Source organism: Pleuronectes platessa, chromosome 1 (genome assembly GCF_947347685.1).
Source record: "Pleuronectes platessa chromosome 1, fPlePla1.1, whole genome shotgun sequence".
Taxonomy (NCBI): domain Eukaryota; kingdom Metazoa; phylum Chordata; class Actinopteri; order Pleuronectiformes; family Pleuronectidae; genus Pleuronectes; species Pleuronectes platessa.
In genome coordinates, this window is record NC_070626.1 from 2254192 (window position 1) to 2277411 (window position 23220).

The following is a 23220-nucleotide window of genomic DNA, read 5'->3' on the forward strand; positions in this document are numbered from 1 at the left end:
ATTACGTTACCGTTGATCATCTGTCAATCATCGTATAAAGCCCGCCCTGACAATCTGATTGGCCCGGTCGGGCCATAATTTTTCCTCAACGGAGCGACTCCAGACCGAACTGCCCGACCAAAAATGTTGTGGGCGGGGCTAAGTTCGTCTGGCATCCAGGCTACAAGATTCTCTTAAGAGGGCAGCAAACTCAGGCTATACAGCATGTAACTTCACAAAAACACATCTACACTCAATGCATAACCTGCATGATGTATTGTGCATAACCAACAAAATGCATGTTAAAATAATGTAAAAAACATAAAACATGAAATGTAAATTACACAAGGTTTCGAGCATTAATTGAGCTACATCAGACCAAGACACATGCACAGACACAAGGTATTTTATGACACTGTTAAGGTGGCCAGTGTGTTACCAGACGTCTCCCTGCATTAGTAAAATCTCCACTGTCAGATCAACAGTTAAACCCTTGTGAAAGAATCAAAAGGCAGCTATGAAGAGATGATGAACTCGCATAGAAAAACATGATCTAACCTTTTCTAGTTATGGCTGCCTTCCTGGGACAATTATCCCTCCCCCCACTAACACCCCGAAAATCCCAATCCCTATCTTTGTCTTTGTCCCCTTTTTGGTCTTCTGAAATGGTCAAACAGACAGTTTTTGGTGATTCTCAAGGCCAGTGGTGGGAAGTGGAGCAGATGAAGAATATGTTTAATGTTTCCATTGGAAGAGCAGGAATAATTACCCCAAGAATCTCTCAGGTGGTTGTGCCACAAGAGCAGGTATGCATTGGATTTCACCCATATCGGGTATGGACGTAGTTCTGGTTCAGTACCATCCCCTGATTATGATACACTATGACATTAGCAGAGTTTGGTCATAACCTCTTTTATGGGAAGACTTTGACCAAGGATACAAATAATGCAACATCATTTTGTGAATGAGGACGTTACTGATAGGTAATCTTGCTTTCTTACAATTTTAGTATTTTATACTTCCAGACATATTAAAATGTTCAACCGTGTAGCTGAAATTTGCATGATGATTGGAACACACCAACAGAGTACAACTAGTATTACCAAACTGCGGTTTCAGACTCCACCAGCCACTGCAGTTTCTGTCTACATATTTCCCAAAAAATAATTCCAGTCTCATAAAAGGTCATTGTGACCTTTGACAACTGATAAGTAAAAAAATATCTTTGAGTCTTAGTGAAAATTGACCACCATAATGCAATCCGTTAATCACTGGGTCCAAGTGAACGTTTGTACCAGTTTGAAGACACTGCCTCAAGCTGATCTTAAGATATCATGTTCGAGAAAAACATTACATACTTTATGAGGCCCCCCTAACCTTTGATCTGCACTACCAAAATCAAGAGTCCCAGTTAATGTGAAAGGATTCCTTGACAGTGATCCAGAGATATCACCGTCGCGAGGCTAAAAATGTGCTTTGACCTTGACCACCAAAATCAAATCAGTTTATCCTTGAGTCTAAGTGAGTATTTGAACCAATTTTGAAGAAATTCCCACAAGGCATTCTTAAGATATCGCGTTCCCGAGAATGGGTTCGACAGATGTACGAACATATGGACGGATATCCTGAAAACTTGATAAATAAAAGTCAGCAGATGAACCAGGCTTAATCAAACATATTTGTTGGTGGACAAACTTTGTGTGAATAACTAAACTAAGCCTAAAGCTGCAAACAGACACCAGCCTTTACCACATTTCTTTCCGAGTGCCTGATTGGTACTACTAAATTTGAGACCTCAACCCAAGACCCACAACGTGCTTTATGACTTTCACTCCTAACTCATTGGCTGCAAAATGCATTGGGAGACCAAAAGTGGTTATGTGCAATCCAAGAGTTTGGGCTATCAAAAACCATTGAACTCTCCACTTTACGCCCCTTCTTCACTTCTAACCTGTAAATAACCTAAGAACAGGATTGCGCAATAATGGCTCAACAGAAGCATTTGAAAACCTCAGCACAGCAAACTGAGATACTGCAAAGTCCCATCAGCTGTCAGAATATCCAAAAGCATTGATCGAAATGCAAAAACAGGGAAATTACCAATCTTAGTGGTACACTGGGAATTTTCCACTTGGGAATTCCAGATGTCAATGTTTTGGTTCAGTCCATGTGGCGCTGTTAAGGCACCATGCAGCCTGGTCCCCACAGTTATATTTATAGGTTGGTCTGTAAAGACATTATTATACTTAAAAAAAACTAGTTACTATGATTTGTCATCCAATACATTGCTAAAATGTTTATACCTATCCTGAATGGCCTTGTCTAAGACGAGATGAAAAAAACTGCCTTATATTCTCCCTTATTTTAGTGGTCTTGAAGTTTTATGGATGTGATAAATCATGCAAACGGATACTGCACACTTTCTCACAATCTCTCCTTAAAGGCATCCATGGTGTAACAATACGTCTCACATAGAAACTGACTAATTGTTGGATTACAATTGAGCATTTCATTCAAGAAAATTCCCTAATTTCACCCTTTAATAAGGACCAAACGATATAACACTCTTGGAAATTTGCGAGTATTGCTAATTACTGGGAAATTATGACTGTGAAATTATAATTGTGACTTTTGTAATGAAGACTTATAGTTTAAAAAATAATTTATACAAACCTGTTTTCATATTTTCCTAGGAAATTTTTATGTGATATACATAAGGGAAAGCTGCCAAGCTTGTCCAGTGTTAACATAATAAATATGGATCCCAGTGAAAGTTGTGATACTCAAGGGGTTGAAAATACACATCTGTATGCATATGAAGATGACAAAAAACAGTAGAGAGTTGGGTAGGTGTCTTGATGACTGTCAAACATGCGCTGATGACAGCCAAAGCTGCATCTAATGTTTGAATTACATGTATAAAATTGTATAAATTCAGTACATAAAATTCCCCTAAAAGGGCTCATGAAGGCTTTGGAGGGACCAGTTGGAACAGGTATAAACACTTCTGTCATTAGATGTAGTTGGACAACATGCAATACAGCCTAGGTGGTTTTAAACATGCTGAGAGCTTTCTGTCTTTACTTTAATTGGTAGGCAACACATGCCAATGTGAGTCTACAAAAATGTCAAATTTCTCCTGTCTGTATGGAACTGTGGGAGCTGCACCTCCTTGTAGTCTTCAGCAGAGTTAACTTGACTTCTTGTGCATTCAAGACGCTCTGTTGGCCAGTGTGAGTCCTGCTGCCAACACGTCCTGTGAGGTGTGACGTTTGGCTGCCAAACATATTCAAGAGCAGACAGTGTAGTGCCTTCAGTGTGTGAATTGTGTGTGAATGCATGCATGTGGCTATATGTTTGCATGTAATTCAGCGTCCACGTTGTGTATGTCACTGTTCAGGGTAGGTGGGGTAGTGTGTGTGTACAGGTGGCTGGGACTGTTCATGTGCATTTGCCATTGGCAGTGTGGCATGGTGGTCAGAAGGCAAGCAGGTAGACAATAGGTGGTCTTCTGATAAGTCACCTACGGAAGGAGGAGAAACACAGCTGTTAGTACCGCATGAAGCCATGTTCATGTTTATGTGTATATTTATGTAGCTGGCCCAAGCAAGGCTACCTATTTCCCCCCTGCTTCCATTTTTCATGCTAAGCCATGCTTACAAGCTTTTTCTCAATTGCAGACAATAGACTGATGGGCAATCTTCTCATCTGACTTTCAGAAAGAGAAGCAATTTGAGAAAGTATGGTATTTATTAGAGAATAGCATAGATAACATAAATTACATACAGACGTAACACACATCATTGTGATATGGGGAGTGTGACACCATGTTGGTGTGTGGAGCTAGAACTTTAGGTACACCTAAATTGAAGATGGACAAATGGAGACATGGTTGTGTGCCACAGTTATGGGAAACAATAAAATGTCTACAAATGGAAAGAAAATGAACGGATATTGTCTTAAAGCTAATGTGTGGCCTACCAGAACCAGGATCCATGCTGGTCTGATTCCCAGTGATGTGGTGCCAGTAGGCGGATCGGGGAAGTATGGCAGTGGGGGTAGAGGGGTAGGAGCCAGGCTCTGAACTTTTGGACATTAACTGGGAGTCATATACACACATCATTAGGTATTTATAAAAAGTACTTTCAAATATTATCAAGAAGGTTCAGTATTAAAAGTAACATATCCTCATTACAGATTATTTTTACATCCCAGTCAGTCTGTGTACTAAACTGTGTACTGTGAACTGTGCTGCTCCTGAACAGTTATGTATGCAAATTTTAATGTTTTGATTTGAAGTTTTCTTTATCTTATGTTGCTGCTTTGAAGGGTAATCCTTCAGGTCATTGCTGGACTTGCTTTTAGCTCTGTTTTGTTCTTTGGCGTCTCCTGAGCAAAATAGTTTCAGCTGTTATATGTTCCCTAACCAGCTGCGAACGTTTTTAGAGGTGTATAATATCCACAGCATCATTGACTCTGTAGAGCCACATTCTAAATACATTAATATTATAAATTGTTAAATACAAAGTTATTGACAATTGCCTCCTAAACCTAAAATTTAAGTCTATATTGGACACACGTTGCCTCTCCATGATACATGATGATGGTTTCTGCACTGGACAATGAGAATAAATTTGAATCTTAAACTTGAAATTAGCCATGCTCTCACCCTGCTGTTCTTCTCCATCTCCAGCAGGACCTTCTTGTGCTGCTCAGCGATGGCCAATGTTGAGGAGTGAACCATTAGGTAGATTTGCTCTCCCTCTCTGGTCTGGAAGGTGTAAAGGCCTTCACCACTGTCACACATCCTACACACAAAACAGCACACAAGTCCATGTGAAGCTGGTGCATAGAACTAGCATGAGCTGCCATATTGACCAGCAAAGTATCATGGAGGCTTGTACTCTGCAGTGTTGAGAGCTGCAGTAACGTGTACCTCACTGCCTTCGTGGTTCCCACTAACCTAATTGCCACTAATAGAATCTGCTGAGTGTGGGATTTCAGGGAGTGGTTCATCAATTCATCTGAAAGCTGCTTCATCGTATCAGGAACACACATACGATGGTAACAGGGAATCATGGTCAATATTCCAGTGTTCAAATACAATGTAAAAATTAGCATGGAACTGAAGCCTCAGTTCCAGGAATTATGTGAGCTGATTTAACAAGGCAGGTGCTGGTCAGTAGATATAATCCAATCTAGAGCTTGTATTTTGGCAATTTTCATCCTCTTGTCTACACCATGAATAATTATAGCCACAGATTTTCTTTGGTTCCCCTCTTCAAATGGATATTTTTTCCACATGAAGGCCTGGCCGTCATGCTTTTGAAAGAGCTCAGTTTGAACTTTTGTTTGAAAATGAATTAAGTCAACCATAATTTAGCCACTTGTATGTTCAACAACATGCAGACACCAACATACAGGTGTACTTGGGAACCCGGAAAGAAGTGGAGCCTCTGACTGAGTGACTCTGATCTGACAATTCAATGTTGTGTCAATCACATCCTGTCAACCATGAATGATTTAAAATATCTGTTTCTATTAGGTTTTAGATAATGCACATTACTCTGTCTATAAACTAGCTGTAAATAAATTGATTAGAAATTAGACTTGATGCAGTACAAAACAGTCACAGCCAGAGGGCTCTCTTGCTATTTGGTCTTGCCTCTCTCCCTCTGACACACACACACTCACAAGCACGCACACACACAAGCACGCACGCACACGCACGCACGCACGCACGCACGCACGCACGCACACGCACGCACGCACGCACGCACGCACGCACACACGCACACACGCACACACACACACACTCAATCATAGCTCATCAGGTTTTATCAAAGACAATGAGATAAGATCTGGCCCGGCATTTATTCATCATTTCATCTTTCCAATCAATCTCTTCATGGGGCCTAACAAATCTCTACTCTATTCCAGGCCTCACCGTCCAGCTTCAAAGGTGAAGCGGGTCGCGTCGCGTCCATAGCGCCGAAGTGAGCAGAGGGGCCAGGTGACTAGCTTTGTGCGAGGGTTGTGAATGTCCCAAAGGTAAATGTTCTCATGGGTGATCTGCATCATGCACTCGCCATAGATGTCCAGGTTGGGACAGGGGAGAAGGAACACGTTGAAACGCTCTTAGGAGACACAGAATGACAGGAACAATGTAAAGAACATTGATGCTTGAGTTGCTTCAAAAATCTAAAATAAATTAAATATTAAGAGAGAACAACTCTCAAGCCTTCGTTGCACTACCTTTTACTGCTACTTGTCATTGATACTATCTTGGATTTGATAGGTGGACACAAACACAAGTCCAAATGAAAGCCTTACATTGTAAGGGGAAGGATGTATAAATAGGCAAAGGTAAGTATCAGTGCTAATCATATTCAGCAAGTAAACAACAATACAAAATTAAACAAATTTATCATCCAGACTTATGTGGCTCATGGGGGCTAATAGGATATGTTGTGTGTGTGTGTGTGTGTGTGCGTGAGTGAGAGAGAGAATTACCTGTGTGTTCACATTGTACGCCAGCAGCCAGCAGGTCAGGCTCTCCCATACTGATATCACTGGGCCGCATGCCAAGACACTCAATTGACAGCGTCTTGAACCAATCTTCTGCCTCAAGCTCTGTAGACACACACACACACACGCACGCACACGCGCGCGCGCACACACACAGACACACACAGACACACACACACACAGCAGGAGATAAATTACAGAAATAATGTGCCAACAAATAAATATGTTTTATCACCCCTAAAAATGTATGCTAGATTGTTAATGGATAGATTACACAACAAAGATACAACAGTGAGCTTTAGGAGTTGATAAGTGGATTAATTCACTTAGCTGATTCCCCGGCTTACAGTCTCTTTGCTATTGCCCATATATCCTGACCCCAGATCTGTACTGGAGCCCAGTGAGGAATTGGTTGATATCATTATAAATATATAAATATCTGTGTATGTCAGGCAACAACTGAGAAGAAATTGAAAAACTGTACATATATGCCAAAGATATTTCTTGCAACAATGTTGTATTTTTATAGTTTCACCACCAGAGTTTATTTATCAGGTGTAGCCAAAATACCCTGCCAGTACATTATATCTAACAAGGGACCTTATCAAAAAATTATTTAGCTTATAAAATATTATATTAAACTTTGTAAGCCCTTATGTTCTTTATTATTATTATTGTCAAACTAAGGTTTAACAGTTTTGTGACAGTTTGTGGAAATTGAATGAGTGTGTACATTACCTGATTCACAAGTGAAGGTACGTGAGGTGTCGTCTGTAAACACAATAGCCACGGCCTGTCGCTTGGTATCTCGAGGCAACCGCGTAACATTCTTGACATTACTAATTTCTGTCACCTAGGCAACAGATTGAGGATAAAACAGTTAAGGAGGCCGAGTTCAGGGCCGATTAACGTACTTGTTTATTGCAATGATGATTGATATCTCAGCAAAATAAATTTGATGTCGTATGTGTTATATCCCTGCACTGGTTGCACAGTCACATGACAAGGTTTAGTTGTTGAAATAAAATGTTTCCACAGACTTCATGTGTCAGAGCTGGTTCAGGAAACACAAACGTTAAAGTCATCTTTGTTGTTATGTGTTGTGCTGTTAATTTTTTCTAGCCACAACAGTATGTTTAGAGTGTTGAAGTGTTGACTTGTATCTTTAACACTTTTGTACACTTCTTAATAATACACACATTATCACATCCTTGAATGCGCTAACTGATAAAGTGTGAAAGTAAAGACAGAAGTTTGAGGTGATAATGTTGAACAATGAGGAGTGTATGTATGTGTGTGTGTATGTGTGTGTGTGTGTGTGTGTGTTTGTTTCCTTTCTCTCTCTCACCTTGGGACAGACTCTGATGTAGGCGGACTTCTCATCGGGGTATTTCTCCAGGCGACGAGGTCCTTTACTGGATGACTTCTTAAACACCAGCCAGCAACGCCGATAGATCTATAACACACACACACACACACACTCACAAATTAGATCTGCTGTGTGAAATTATCTTATTTTTAATCAATTTTCAACAGTTCAACTTCATGTTTTTTTAACATTGCAAAAACTGCACATTTTGAAATTCATGGACCACTGTTAAACACTGTTATGGAATTTTTGTTGAATCAAGATACAAATGTGTGAAATAACCAGCCATTATTCAATTGCCAGAGGATTCATTCTGTCTGCAGAGCAGAACTTTAAGGTTACACTAACACTATGCCTGTCCTAATAAGATCATTTCCTTGTGCTTTTATGTGAGCAAAGCCCACTTGAACGACAGAAGCTCTGAATTGATTCACATCAGTTTCATCGTTGAAGCTGTGAGAAGGGAGCAATTAGCACTTTCTGTCTTCCCCGTCCCTCCCACCCCCTGCCTCCTGTCTTTAACTTCACTAAGCACGCCTCAGCTAGTTTGTTTGCTTAGAGCATATTACTTCAAACAACATATTGAAGAGATAGGGGAAGAATAGATGAAGAGGAGGAGGGAAAAGGAGGATGGCTCCTCATCAAAACAACATTTAAACCTAGACCTCAAAATATGAATTCTAAACAAGTTGAGTTGAGATCAAGTCAATATTGTCTCAATTCTGAATATTAGACGATAATTCTACTGCTTAATGTACAAGTATAATTTAAAATGTTCATATTCAAATACTCTTTTACACTGTTATGAGTATGAATACACTTATTTAACATTTACTTTTTTGAAAGTCTGTTTGTTTTGTGTGGGTTCCACCTACACGTCATTTCAACTTGGGAATGACTGTGCCAAAGATCTGCTTCTAACTAAGCCTTCAATAAGCTGATCACTATACATGAAATCAGTTTTCTTTTTTGGGACAAATATTCAGGCAGTTTCCTGCACATATCACTAGTCCAATACAAATTATGAACAACACTGCCTCTCAAATCATCTATTTATTTAAATACATGTCTCTGACTTGACTTTCTTCCTAGTCCTTGTGATTATCAATGCAGATTCATAATCATGGCTGTGGCCGCATTATGGATCGTGATCAAGGTGGCAGCTGATCATGGATTATAATAACAACTAGATTGCTTTACAAAATGCCTACTCACATATACCATTTATGGCTATATCATTACAATTTACATTACTGCTCCCCTCATCTCTGTAAGAATTAAAACATTTTATTGATACTATTTATGCATTTAACAATTTATGTTGCACACTTTTTGAAATATAGTACAACCTAGGTGGTTTTTAGATTCACCTATTCACCCATTCACACAAACACATTCATACACGTGCAGAGCTTTTCTCTATGAGAAGGGGCAATTTTGGATTCTTGCCCAAGGACACTTGCATGCAGAAGACCATGATTGAACCGCCGACCTTCTGGTTAGAGAAGGACCACTCTAAGACATGATAATTCTGAAATAACTCTGGAGCATTAACATAAGACAAGCAAAGAGCCCATTACAAACAGGCAGGTTTAGAACAGGCCCTGCACAAGTTAATATAATAATTCTGAAAAAAATAAGGAGTTGAGGAATGGGCCAGAGGCAATGATATACAGTGCCTTGCATAAGTATTCACCCCCCTTGGACTTTTTCCCATTATGTACTATTACTAATTGGAATTCAAATAGACTTAAATAAATTTTTTCCCGTTTGATCAACAAAACATGCATAGTACTTTGAAGGTGCAAAATAAATTTTATTGTGACACAAACAATAATGAGAACAAAAAAGTTGACATCTGTTGGGTGCATAAGTATTCACCCCCCTGTGTCAATACTTGGTAGAACCCCCTTTCGCTGCAATTACAGCTGCAAGTCTTTTGGGGTATGTCTCTACCAGCTTTGCACATCTAGAGATGGAAAGGTTTGTCCATTCTTCTTGGCAAAAAAGATGAAGCTCAGTCAGATTGGATGGAGACCGTCTGTGAACCGCAATCTTCAAGTCTTGCCATAGATTCTCTATTGGATTGAGGTCTGGGCTTTGACTGGGCCATTTTAAGACATTAACATTCTTTAATCCAAACCATTCCTTTGTAGCTCTGGCTGTATGTTTAGGGTCATTGTCCTGCTGGAAGATGAACCTCCGCCCCAGTCTCAAGTCTTTTGCAGACTGCATCAGATTTTCTTCAAGGATTTCCCTGTATTTGGCTCCATCCATCTTTCCCTCTATTCTGACCAGTTTCCCTGTACCTGCTGAAGAGAAGCATCCCCACAGCATGATGCTACCACCACCATGTTTCACTGTTGGGATGGTGTGCTCAGGGTGATGGGCAGTGTTGGGTTTTCGCCACACATAGCGTTTTGCATTGAGGCCAAAAAGTTCAATTTTGGTCTCATCTGACCAGAGCACCTTCTTCCACATGTTTGCTGTGTCTCCCACATGGCTTCTGGCAAACTCCAAATGGGATTTTGTATGGATCCCTTTCAACAATGGCTTTCTTCTTGCCACTCTTCCATAAAGGCCAGATTTGTGGAGTAGACGACTAATAGTTGTCCTGTGGACAGATTCTCCCACCTCAGCTGTGGATCTCTGCAACTCCTCCAGAGTAACCATGGGCCTCCTGTTTGCTTCTCTGATTAATTTTCTCCTTGTCCGACTCTTCAGTTTGGGTGGACGGCCTCCTCTTGGTAGGTTTGCGGTTGTGCCATATTCTTTCCATTTTCTTATGATGGATTTTATGGTGCTCAGAGAGATGTTCAAAGCTCTGGATATTTTTTTATAACCTAACCCTGCTTCATATTTCTCCACAACTTGATCCCTGACCTGTTTGGTGAGCTCCTTGGTCTTCATGATGCTGTTTGTTCAGTAATGATCTCCAACAAACTCTGAGTCCGTCACAGAACAGGTGTATTTATACTGAGATTAAATTGCAGACAGGTGGACCCTATTTACTAATTATGTGACTTGCAAATGTGACTTGTGAATGCAATTGGTCGCACCAGATCTTTGTTAGGGGTTTCACAGTAAAGGGGGTGAATACATATGCACTCAACACTTTTCAGATTTTTATTTGTAAATAATTGTGAAATCCATGTAATATTTCCCCCCACTTCCAAATGATGCACTATTTTGTGTTGGTCCATTACATAAACTCACGATGAAATACATTTTAATCTGTGGTTATACCATGACAAAATGTAGAAAAGTCCAAAGGGGGTGAATACTTATGCAAGGCACTGTAATTAGGCATAACATGTTTACTGTTTGGCTTAAAGAGGACGTATTGTGCCCCTTTTACCACAAGTTGATATGGTTCCTTGGTTCCACAAGCATCGCCATTTCCGGTTGCGGACATTTTGTCTTAAAACACAGTGTAAATGACGCCATTTCGAATCAAATAGGAATATCGAGGCTTCTGGACAGTTGCATGACACCACACGAGCAGTATGGAGGCATGATTTTTTTTCTGTTGCTTTATTTTGTATGAAATATTGATCACCAGTACTTCATTTGAGTTGGACTAATAATGGGTTAATATTGGAATGAAAGAATTAAAATTCTAAAAGTCAAGAGTTTCTTGAGGAGACACATGGACTTTCTGGACATAACTTCCATGAAAGTCTGGTTAATAAATGAGTTTCACCCTTTGCTTTCATTAAAGCCTCATTTCATTGTGGCCTTGATAACACAAGATGTTGGAAACTTTCCACTGAGAATCTGCTCCATCTTGACATGACTGTATCACATCATCGCTGCAGATTTTTCAACTGCACATTCATGCTGCCAACCTCCTGTTCTACCACATCGCAAGGGTTCTACTGGATTCTACTGACTGAGGAGGTCAATGAAGTTCACTGAACTCACTGTCATAAACCAGTCTGAGACCACTTTTGGAAGACACACAAATAACAACACTAATATGCTGTGTCAAACCATTATTTAATGGTGTAATGGTCCAAAGTGACACCATCATACCACCAGCCCCAGGTGTTGACACAAGGCTATAGTCTATGATGTTGACTTCAGATTGTGACTCTATTGGAACTCCTGACCTGTGTTTGCAGAATTTGATTCAATGTACAGCTGGCATATGATGGATCATTGGATAAGTGCACTAATAAGCAAGTGTTTGTGTTTGCTCATTATAATTACTTTTATTGATGTCATTATGACTTTGGATTTCCGGCATTATGAGATCACTAAATTGTTAGCCTCTGTGGCCTCTTAACACAGCGTCCATGTTGCTGTTACCCAGCGATGGTGTCTTCATGACTTAACCAGTGGAATGCCAAGTACACTCCTGATCAAAATGTTAAGACCAGGTAAAAAATTGCATGAATTTGCATTTTGCACTGTTGAATCTTAGGAAGGTTCTAAGTAGAGTTTCAAAATGCAAAAAGAAGAAATGGGAACAAGAGCCCAAAAGTTGTGAGCAGGCAATTTATTGAAAACAACAATTTAACTGAAGTAGGCTGTTCATCAGCTGATCAAAAGTTTAAGACCACAGCTAAAAAAAAATAAAAAAACTCCTAAAACAGAAATTAAAGTGTCAAAAACTGACTCAGTAATGAGTAGCTCCACCATTATTGTTGATCACTTCAAAAATTCGTTTTGGCATGCTTGATGCAAGTGTTTCCAAAAGGCTAGTGCGAATGTTGCGCCAAGTGGTGAAGATGGCTTCACGAAGGGCATCCACTGTCTGGAACTGAAGTCCATTTTTGTAAACTTCCCTTGCCATCCATCCCCAAATGTTCTCAATTGGATTAAGATCAGGGGAACACGCAGGATTGTCCAAACGAGTGATGTTATTCTCCTGGAAAAAAGTCTTGGTCAGACGGGCATTGTGAATTGGAGCGTTGTCCTGCTGAAAAACCCAGTCATTACCACACAGACGAGGGCCCTCAGTCATGAGGGATGCCCGCTGCAACATCTCCACATAGCCAGCTGCTGTTTGACGCCCCTGCACAACCTGGAGCTCCATTGTTCCATTGAAGGAAAAAGCCCCCCAGATCATGATGGTGCCCCCTCCACTGTGACGCGTAGAAAACATCTCAGGTGGCATCTCCTTGTCATGCCAGTAACGTTGGAAGCCATCAGGACCATCAAGGTTACATTTTTTCTCGTCAGAGAATAAAACTTTCTTCCACCTTTTAATGTCCCATGTTTGGTGCTCCCTTGCAAAGTCTAAACGGGCAATTTTGTGGCGTTGAAGGAGACGTGGCCTTTGAAGACGTCTCTTGTTTTTGAAGCCCTTCCTTCGCAGATGCCGTCTGATGGTTATTGGGCTGCAGTCAGCACCAGTAATGGCCTTAATTTGGGACGAGGATCGTCCCATGTCTTGACGGACAGCCATTCGGATCCTGCGGCTCAGCGCCGGTGAGATTTTTTTGGGTCTACCACTTGATTTTTTTGTTCCATAACCCTGAGGATCTTTTAAGAAATGCAAAATGACTGTCTTACTGCGTCCAACCTCAGCATCGATGGCCCGTTGTGAGAGGCCTTGTTTATGCAGTTCAACAATCCTACCACGTTCAAAGACGGTGAGCTTTTTTGCCTTTGCCATCAAGAGATCTTCACAGTGTGATTACTTGACAGGAAATGACATGGAATCCAAATTTTTGCACAGATTTAGGCTTTTAAAGGCTGTGGTCTTAAACTTTTGATCAGCTGATGAACAGCCTATTTGAGTTAAATTGTTGTTTTCAATAAATTGCCAGCTCACAACTTTTGGGCTCTTGTTCCCATTTCTTCTTTTTGCATTTTGAAGCTCTACTTAGAACCTTCCTAATATCCAACAGTGCGTAATGCAAATTCATGCAATTTTTTAACTGGTCTTAAGATTTTGATCAGGAGTGTATATCATATGTGTGACCTTCAACATCGTAACCACAAGCTCATAAGTTCCATTTGAAGGCAACTTAATTCTCAAATTTTTTAACTTTCTAAACAGGTCAACCAACACTAAGCAATAACTGTGTTGTTTTTTGACATGGATTTCGGCATTTAGACTAGCAATCTTAAATCCAAAAATGTCATTACTGTATTGAGAGCTGGATTTAATAAAATAACCGTTTTATCTACAGTCTATGATTATAACCTGAAATTGCAAACACAAAGAGAGAGAGAGGGTGGGGCAAGCAGATATACAATACTGTGGTATATAAACATACAATTAAAAAACATAAAATCTGTCAAACAAAGTACACACAGGCTTTAAGAAGGGAGGAAGAAACAGAATATCACAGACAACAACAACAGGGAATAATAATGAAGCTACAAGGACGAAGACAAATGGATGACAAGTAAGACAAGGGTCAAGAAGAATAGAGGACAGGAACATAAATCAGCCCTGTATTTTCACTTTATAACACAAGGTGCCTATCAATAGGAGATTAAAGCATTAAGCATATAACAAATGTGAAAAAGTAATAATTTGACACTACTTGGTATCTTGCCTAGTGACATGCTGACAGTTGGACCTATGTTAGCCACAGCACCTATGTCAGCTGAAACCTTGTTGATGAAAATATTCCTGTGGTTGAGACTGCAATAAAACATTCCCTGTCTGCCAGTTAAAATGAGGCGTTATGTCTCACAAATAAAAGACAAGCTTTTCCTCCGCTGGTTCCTCTGCTCTAAAATAAGAGTTAGTGTGTAACTAAAGATTTCTGTTATGTTATGTATATTTAAGCCAAGTATAAGCACTGCTGAAACTACCCAGTGTAGGCAGTATTTGTTGCAGGTCACATGACACACAATGACCCCAAAACATATTTATATATGTCATCATTAATAAGCTGGAACAGCTACAAAATGACTGAACATTTTCAAAAAGTCGCCAGGAGGTGTGTCTGTTCTGCACAAGCAAAGTAGAAATAGGATTATACTTTGTTTTAAGGCTATGAAAACAACTATGATAAAAGCAATGGCTTTAAAACATATATGAAAATGGATATGCATGTAATGCGAACCAATGAATTTTCCCATCTTGCACTCAGAGACGACCATTTAGTGGCCTCATTCTGAATCACAATTTTATTGTGACAGTTTCCTGCGCATGTGCACTGCAGTCTGCCCTACTGTTGTACTGCTTGCTTTTACATCCATCAGTGGGCGCCTTCACTACTGACCACTGACAACTGCAGAATGTCACTCACTTCTTATAACGTACCTTCATCTGGTGCTTCTTCACAGTAGTTTTTGATGCAGACAAAATAATCTTGCTACTCATCAGCACCTTGCCTGCCAATCATACAGACCATGGTTGAAGCCCAGACAATGACACAAGCTACAAAAACAAATGTGACCTAGGCCTATCAGATTAGAAACATCTTTTCTCAGCAGGACAATCAGCTTAGAGCCCTGCAGATCGATGGATGTGCTTTTTAAGAGCCTCTGGGAGTGCTGTGTTCCTTGATTTCCAATTTCCCAGGCATCATTAACCTTTGGGCAGTCACGCCGGCTGCACTGTCCTAACACCTCCACACTAATGGCAGCGTATGATTCCTTTCAGCAAAAGTGGCTCTGTAGTAGTACAGCAGCTATTTTGGGCAATGACTTTGGCTAGTCTGCTTGTCTCATTATGGCAAGGTCAGCACTAACAGCTACAAGATAACGTTTTTAAGTGATCATCTGGGTTTTTCTCTCATCAAAGTAGAGGTGTAACACAAGCAAAAGTCATTTCAATGTGTCCTATAATTTTCCTTCATGTGTGGGTGTAATAATGCTTTCTTGGCAGAAGCATCACCAGTCTTCACAGGACAATAAAGAAAGTGCTGATCACTGAGAGGTGCTAAGCTGGTAATCACTGCCCAGCCACACTAGGGGGACTTGACCTTTTTTGAAGGAAGACAATTTTACACTGAAGACAAGCTAGAGTGAGGTTGGTTTCAGGCTAAAGTTATGGTTAGGTTAGAGGACGTGAATGGGAGTTAATGCGATGTCCTGTGAAGTCATGGAAAAGTGTGTGTGTATCAGTGTTAATTTTGGCAGCTATTTTTGATTTAGTCTTAGTCTTAGTCTTTTGACGAAAATGCATATTAGTTTTAGTCACATTTATCCTTCTTAGTTTTAGTCTAGTTTTAGTCGACGAAAACGAATTACATTTTAGTCACATTTAGTAGCCACATTAAACTCCTTTTCTTCCCTTCTCAGGCCCAGGGACCCTGTGTTGTGTCTAAAACTGCTAAATAGTCTAGCTTGCAGTACTTAGGTTGTCCATTAGATATCCCTACCAACATAGGTCTATAGCAGGGGTCTGCAACCTTTACTTTGAAAAGAGTAATTTTGCCCCCTCTTCCCCCAAATAAAATTTGTCTGGAGCCGCCAAACATATTTGATAACAAAGCTAATAAAGTTTAATATAAAGTTATACTATACTAAACTGTAGTTTGTTGCATTTACGAAATTATAGAACGACAATAAAGAAAACTCTTGACATTTTATTGCTATTTGTACCTGTTACAACAAAGGAAAACACAGAACGCTTATGAAGAGAAGAAAATACACGGGCATGTGTAGGCCTACTTTGAAATAAATTAAACACAGAACTTTGTAGGGCTATTTGAATAAGAAGTACCCTATTTTGAAATAAATAAAAACATATAGCTGCAGCCTATAGCTTAAAAATATATTTAGTTTTAAATGTGAAAACAAAAAGTGAGAGCAGGTCAGGCTGGAGGCGGACACAGAAACTGAAGCTCGGTACAAACCACCTGCAGCTTCTGCTCTGATCAAGAAGCTGCTGCGCTGATCTCTGATCAGCTTAGACCAGAGACACTCTGTGTTTTCACTGTTTCCATAGTTAAGAAGCAGCCGGTGAGTCACTGAGCGGCTTCTTCACGTGAACGAGCTCAGATCTTGTGTCTCTCTGAGCGAGTGAGCGGGGCGGGGGGCGGAGCCTCGGGACCGGTGCACTATCTGGGGCGCACACACACACACACACACACACTCACTCACTCGCCCGCTCCTGATACTTCATGACGGCCTGATACGATGATGTTTAAATAAATTATTGTGACTTAGTCAACCACCAACATTTTCGTCTCATTTCGTCTCGTCAACGAAAGTTAAAACAGATTTAGTCATAGTTTTTATTTTCAAAGAATCGTTTTCGTTACGTCTTGGTCTCGTCTTCGTCATGGAAAAAAGATCGTTAACGAATATTTTTCGTCATCGTTTTCGTCAACGAAATTAACACTGTGTGTATATGTGTATGCACATGTGTACACACTGAAGAGGAAAGACAAGGGTAATTCCATTACCTACCAAAGTCAACAGGGCTCTCACAAATGCACATATTGCACATGCACTGAAAAACTGAGCTGGATGCATGTTCACTGTATGTATATACAATTTTCATTCTTGTGAAGTGGTAAAACACACATCGCATGTCTTTTTCATATTGTTCAATCAAATACAAATGGGGAAAATTTCCATATAAGACCATATACTTGTTTGAGTATTATGTTTTTCAACTGTTGAAAGTATTATTTTACAAATCAGAAGATACAAAGTCAGTTTTTTTCAAAAAAGCACTTGTTATTTTGAGTCACTTGCTGAAAAGACTGATGGTGTTGTTTTCAACATGTGAACATGTGACCATGTAGAATACTTAAGAAAACAAACTTTTCATACATATAACAGTAGAAATTAGTAGTTTCCTTACAGATTTTTAAGTTCAACTTCACGGATGTAATAATGTTCATTTAAAATGCTTCCTATGTGTACAAATGTCTATTTGTGACATTCTTTAAATTAATTTATAGATCATTAATTCATTATTTTCATGCTACCCTCAGATGCTTCATGTAAATGTTTGCGTTCCAGTCAACCTATCAAATTAACATTTGTACCTTCAGGTAACTTTGGAAAATATCACATCTGTCCTCCCCTTTGTTGTTGTAACACGGCAAATTTCTCTATTTTAAGAGTAATAAATATTTTTTTTTCAAATCACTGACACAAGGTACGTTTGTATTTACAAATGTATCATTGGCATTCTTTATGAGACGGTTAAGGTCACCTGGTCCATATTTTGCTGTACTTCTATGTTTTTGCTACAAAGAGAAAGAGCTTCCATAGTCGAGCAAGGATTATTGTGAAAACTGGCTACAGTCCTATCTACTGATATCCGGCTGGATAAGCAGAGATCATACCAGTTCCAACTTAGACTCTTGGGTCTTTACTCAGGACACACATAACATCACATTTAAATGAAACTATGACTCCAAAGCAGAAGAGACAGGTCATTTCCCCAACTATTTATGTGAATGGTTGTGTTTTGAATGTAACATATTGGCCATGGGTCATCTAAGATTTAAGTTACCAGTGATAACTGCTGGTAAATTGTCATCTAATATCAAATATAGATGAAACTTTTTGTTCTGTTGGGCTATGGCTGCAAATTATCCAGGATACCCTAATCTCTCCAGAATGTGCCATTACAGAAAATTACGTCCTTAGTCAAGGGAGGACTTTCCCAGCTCATCTCAAAGTTTGGAGTGCATATTTTGAGTGGATGCAGAGAGAAAAATGCCACTTGCAGAGTGTGTTTCTTCATACATAACACACTTGGGCATATGGACAGATGGGGCAAGCACATCTTAAGGTAAATGTGTGCTACATGGGACATGCCTGAGACCTTTTCCTTCTTGTGTTGACCATGTTGTGATCAATTAATCAAGCTGTGGAAAGACTAAACCTGATAACCCTCTTTTCACTCCTCTATGTGTTCATCCCTTGGGTTCAACTACAATGTTAACTCAATGAGTAAAGCAGCTAAGCCCCCAGGGTAACATCAATTCAAAAAAGAATCCCAAATAACCATGTTTTGTTTTTCAACTTGAAACTGAACTTATACATATTTTATATTAATAATGGATTTTTAAGGTTACTGTAGCATTGATAATATAACACACTATTCCAAAATACAATCACTAGTCAGGGTGATTGTAATGAAACAAAATCAAGAGTAATTACCTCACATTGTATTTCCCCCTTAGCTTTATAAAGCATTTCCATTTCTTTCAGCTCAATGCCTACAATTACAATGTTTTCATTCAGTTTCACCATCCACTCAAACTCCAGCAGTTACAAGTCATAATAATGTAATTTTGTTTGGTATGATGGTTGCAGAAAAATCTGGATTCTGATTGGTGGATTCACTTTGTGTAACTGGACACATGTTACAAAGGGTTGCTCTGTTTCTACAAGACAGTGGATGTTTATGGTTCATGTCTTGGATTCAGAAACATTACACCTTTGGTTGTCAGTAATGTGGATGTTGGGACTCTCAGGCTGAAAAGGGTTGAAAACATGAAGGCAATCAAACTTTTTAATTTACCAGCAATCAAGGTATTGGAAATGTTAATAAGTTGCCTCCAGGGCTTCTAAATTCAAGCAATGTCTAAATGTTAACAAAGGAGACCAAGGACATGATGAAAGGAGGCTTTTGGATGCTGCGGGTGGAGTTGGGGGATGTAGCTAAAACGAATAACATCTAGCTGCTTAGGGAAGCTTGTTATCAATGTGAGTAGGAGGTGGAAAATTGGCTGAAATGTACAAAGATACAGATGCTATCACATTGGCGTTCCAATTTGTTTGTAATTGGGAGATATTGCAGTTGCCATTTTCCCCACTCCAGCACCCCATTAGATAAGAAACGACAAGACCAAAACAGTTATAACAATACATTGATTCATTTAGTTAAATTCTGATCAGTATAGAAAACAAAAAATAATTATGTTGTTTGTCGTTACTCCCCAAAAAGGAATTTTTAGGCTTTCTTAACTTTGCTGGTGTAAAGCCAGTGAGGAGATTTTTCATATCAGCATGGCAGCTGCATTAGAAAGAAGCCAAACTACTGCTTCACGCTACATAGAACACCATATGGCACAGGAGGAATATGGGTTACCAGAGCAAATGAAAAAGGGTTAAAGAGTCCAAGACAGATGACAGAGACAGAATGTAGAAGAAGGACACAGATAATGATGCAGAAAAGGAAGGAGGAGATGTGAAGACTCAGTGCTCCGGGCAAAAAAAACACAGAGGAAGACAGAGAAGACACAAAGCAATTAAAAGACAGCGGTTGTGTGTGAGTGGGGAAAACGGGCGAAAAGTTAAGCAGTTAGTGTTCAAAGACAGAGGGAGACAATCAAACAGACAAAGAAAAGCTATAAAGAGCAAATTTGCTTTTGTCCAGTGACTCTGACATTGTATTTTATGTGAATATCTTTCCAAATAAATCTGAGCGTGGAATGGCCAATATCCTCTTCTTTGGGTATAACCCTATGTTTGTAGCATCCCTCCAATTATTTTTCATAGGTTCAAAAACATATCTATATTCAGCTAATGCTAACTGAGGAACAAGACAATTATGGACAAATGGACAAAACAAGACATATCCTCCATCCGTCAACTTCAGAAAGTGAAGCCCTGCCCTCACAAGACCTCAGCTGGGAAATAATCAGCATTGACTCTGCCGTCCAACCATCTTTATATCAAAGTCCTGCTTCTTTTATACAAAGCACGTCCAGCAAAGACGTGTGTCAGCAGCTGAAGAACAAGGATCTAGCTATTGTACCACGTTGCCTCAACCCAGAGCTGGGCAGACAAACCTTTTTAATTCAAATTTTATAAAAAGGGACTCCAAGGTGAGAAAATTACAATTTCACAAACAAGTAATCTGTAAATACCCAGATTATTAATGAAATTGCAAAAAAATTCTCATTATCTCTGACCTCACTACAATTATCAGAAAAATCTAAATTCTGACTTGATAATGGCACTACTGGAGGCACAGAAATGTTAAAGTCAAGGCATTACCATAGTCATTAGCATAAACTGGGAACATGTCAGTCAGCTCAACATGGTTTGAAGAGAGATCAGTTAACAGAATTCGCAATAACAAGATTATCACAGGAAATTATTAGAGATTATCTATAGAAAGTTTGAACAATTGTTTGGGTGTTTTATCTATTTTTGGCATATTAATTGTGCACAAAATATTACAAAACACTAATACCTAATATCAATTGCAGAAAATAATGATCTCATTGATCTAGGAACGATCATACCCATTTTCACACAAATATATTAATTTCCGTTAAATTCAGTTGTAGAAGAAGCATTACATTCCACATGTATTTATTTTGCCCTGCAGTAGTTTCAAGTCTCAATGTATGCCAAGCACTGAAAATCATGAACCTCCTTTCCCACTGGTGATGTTTGTTGTATAGGCCATTACCTGATCTAGAACATAGCAACTAGAAACTTCTTTTGGCAATGACCTAAGCACTGAGTTCTCACTGGAATAGGAATTTCATCAGTCTCCTCAGAAAGCGTAGTGTCATATATATGACTATGTGGGTGAGTGATGGCAGAGAGGAGCTGGTGAACACAATCTGACTTTAATTTCCATGATCTAAGAATGCTAATGCAAAGACAGCCACAACCATACACAGTCTGAAACTGACTCACCTTCACCATTCTATGCGGACCCACACCTGTTTATGGATTTTGACAGAGCATTTCTATTTAAACCTGCGCACCGTTGTTCGTCTTTACGGTGGAAAATCCTGACAGGAAAAGGTTGAGTTTACCTCTCTAACTAAACAAGAGAAAGTGGGGAACAAAAAGATAAGAAATGTGAAGCTGTTTAGTTGTTAATATTTGTTGAGATTGTTTAAATGTGAAATGTAGTTAAGAATAAGAAGAAAAGGGGAACCTCAAACTACATATTTTTATTTACATTTAAAAAATGAATCATTAGATAAATCAATTAATGGAAAAAATAATATTTACATTAATCGATAAAACATTTTTTATAGGTGCAGCCCTATTATCAATATAAAGTTATATAGATATTATATTTCGTAGAAAATATATATATTACACATTACAACTCACACTTCCTATTAGTGGTTTCCAGTCATGCAGATATTTGGTTAAGCAGTGGTAATCAATTTATTGATAAAGAGGTTCCAGTCAACCAATTTTAATTATAAAAACCGGCTGGCGAGCGGTTCAAAGTACTTGATCAATCCAAGAGTCTACATGTCAATGCAGTCAACTCTCTTTGGTTAAAAGCATTTTTCTAGTTATTTAGCTGAACTTTACCGCCTCCACTGGCGATTCAACATTTCAGAACCATCGGTTGGGTCCTGCCTGAGGAGTCTGGTCAAAATCTATTTCACAATATTGAGCATGTTGATATTTTGATGAAGTTTGTACTATTTAGAGATATGTGTTTATTCTTACCCATGCTGCAAATACCCGTATCTTTCTGATGTTCAAATAAAATTTGATTTGTAAATGTTTGATTGATTGATAATGAGCTGATGTACTGTTGATCAGTGTAATATTGAGGAGGTTGACTAAAGAATAGAATTTACATTACATACCTTGGTCCTCCGTAGAATTTATTGCAATATATAACCCATAGAAACTCAAACTGTGCATCTGCTTTAAATATAATTTTTTTATAGTTTTGTACTGTACAGTAAGATATTTCAATAAAAAAATCTTACACTGAAACAAAGGGCTTAGCATCCGTATAATAACAATTAAACACGATAAGACATGTTAGTCGCTCTGGTCGCCATGAAAACATACACATACAGTGGGTAAGGAAAGTATTAAGACCCCTTTAAAGTTTTCACTCTTTGTTTCATTGCAGCCATTTGCTAAAATCAAAAAAGTTCATTTTATTTCTCATTAATGTACACTCAGCACCCCATCTTGACAGTAAAAAACAGAAATGTAGAAATTTTTGCAAATGTATTAAAAAAGAAAAACTGAAATATCACATGGTCATAGGTATTCAGACCCTTTGCTCAGTATTGAGTAGAAGCACCCTTTTGAGCTAGTACAGCCATGAGTCTTCTTGGGAATGATGCAACAAGTTTTTCACACCTGGATTTGGGGATCCTCTGCCATTCTTCTTTGTAGATCCTCTCCAGTTCCGTCAGGTTGGATGGTGAACGTTGGTGGACAGCCATTTTCAGGTCTCTCCAGAGATGCTCAATGTGGTTTAGGTCAGGGCTCTGGCTGGGCCAGTCAAGAATGGTCACAGAGTTGTTCCGAAGCCACTCCTTTGATATTTTAGCTGTGTGCTTAGGGTCATTGCCTTGTTGGAAGGTGAACCTTTGGCCCAGTCTGAGGTCCAGAGCACTCTGGAAGAGGTTTTCTTCCAGGATATCTCTGTACTTGGCCGCATTCATCTTTCCTTCAATTGCAACCAGTCGTCCTGTCCCTGCAGCTGAAAAACACCCCAATAGCATGAT

At 39.2% G+C, this 23220-nt stretch overlaps 1 protein-coding gene across 2 annotated transcripts in view; it reads right to left on the minus strand.

Moving 5' to 3' along the window:
* Positions 1-227: 227 nt before the first annotated feature.
* The window catches only part of dok4 (docking protein 4), a 98658-nt gene continuing 75665 nt past the window's right edge, over positions 228-23220 (minus strand). For both annotated transcript variants that reach the window (XM_053422328.1, XM_053422318.1), the window contains exons 3-9: positions 7856-7963; positions 7246-7360; positions 6493-6612; positions 5927-6116; positions 4649-4787; positions 3961-4078; positions 228-3502 (exon numbers count right to left, since the gene is read on the minus strand). In XM_053422328.1, coding sequence (XP_053278303.1) covers positions 3369-3502; positions 3961-4078; positions 4649-4787; positions 5927-6116; positions 6493-6612; positions 7246-7360; positions 7856-7963 — 924 coding nt within the window. In that variant the 3' untranslated portion in view covers positions 228-3368. The remainder of the gene's footprint in view (positions 3503-3960; positions 4079-4648; positions 4788-5926; positions 6117-6492; positions 6613-7245; positions 7361-7855; positions 7964-23220) is intronic.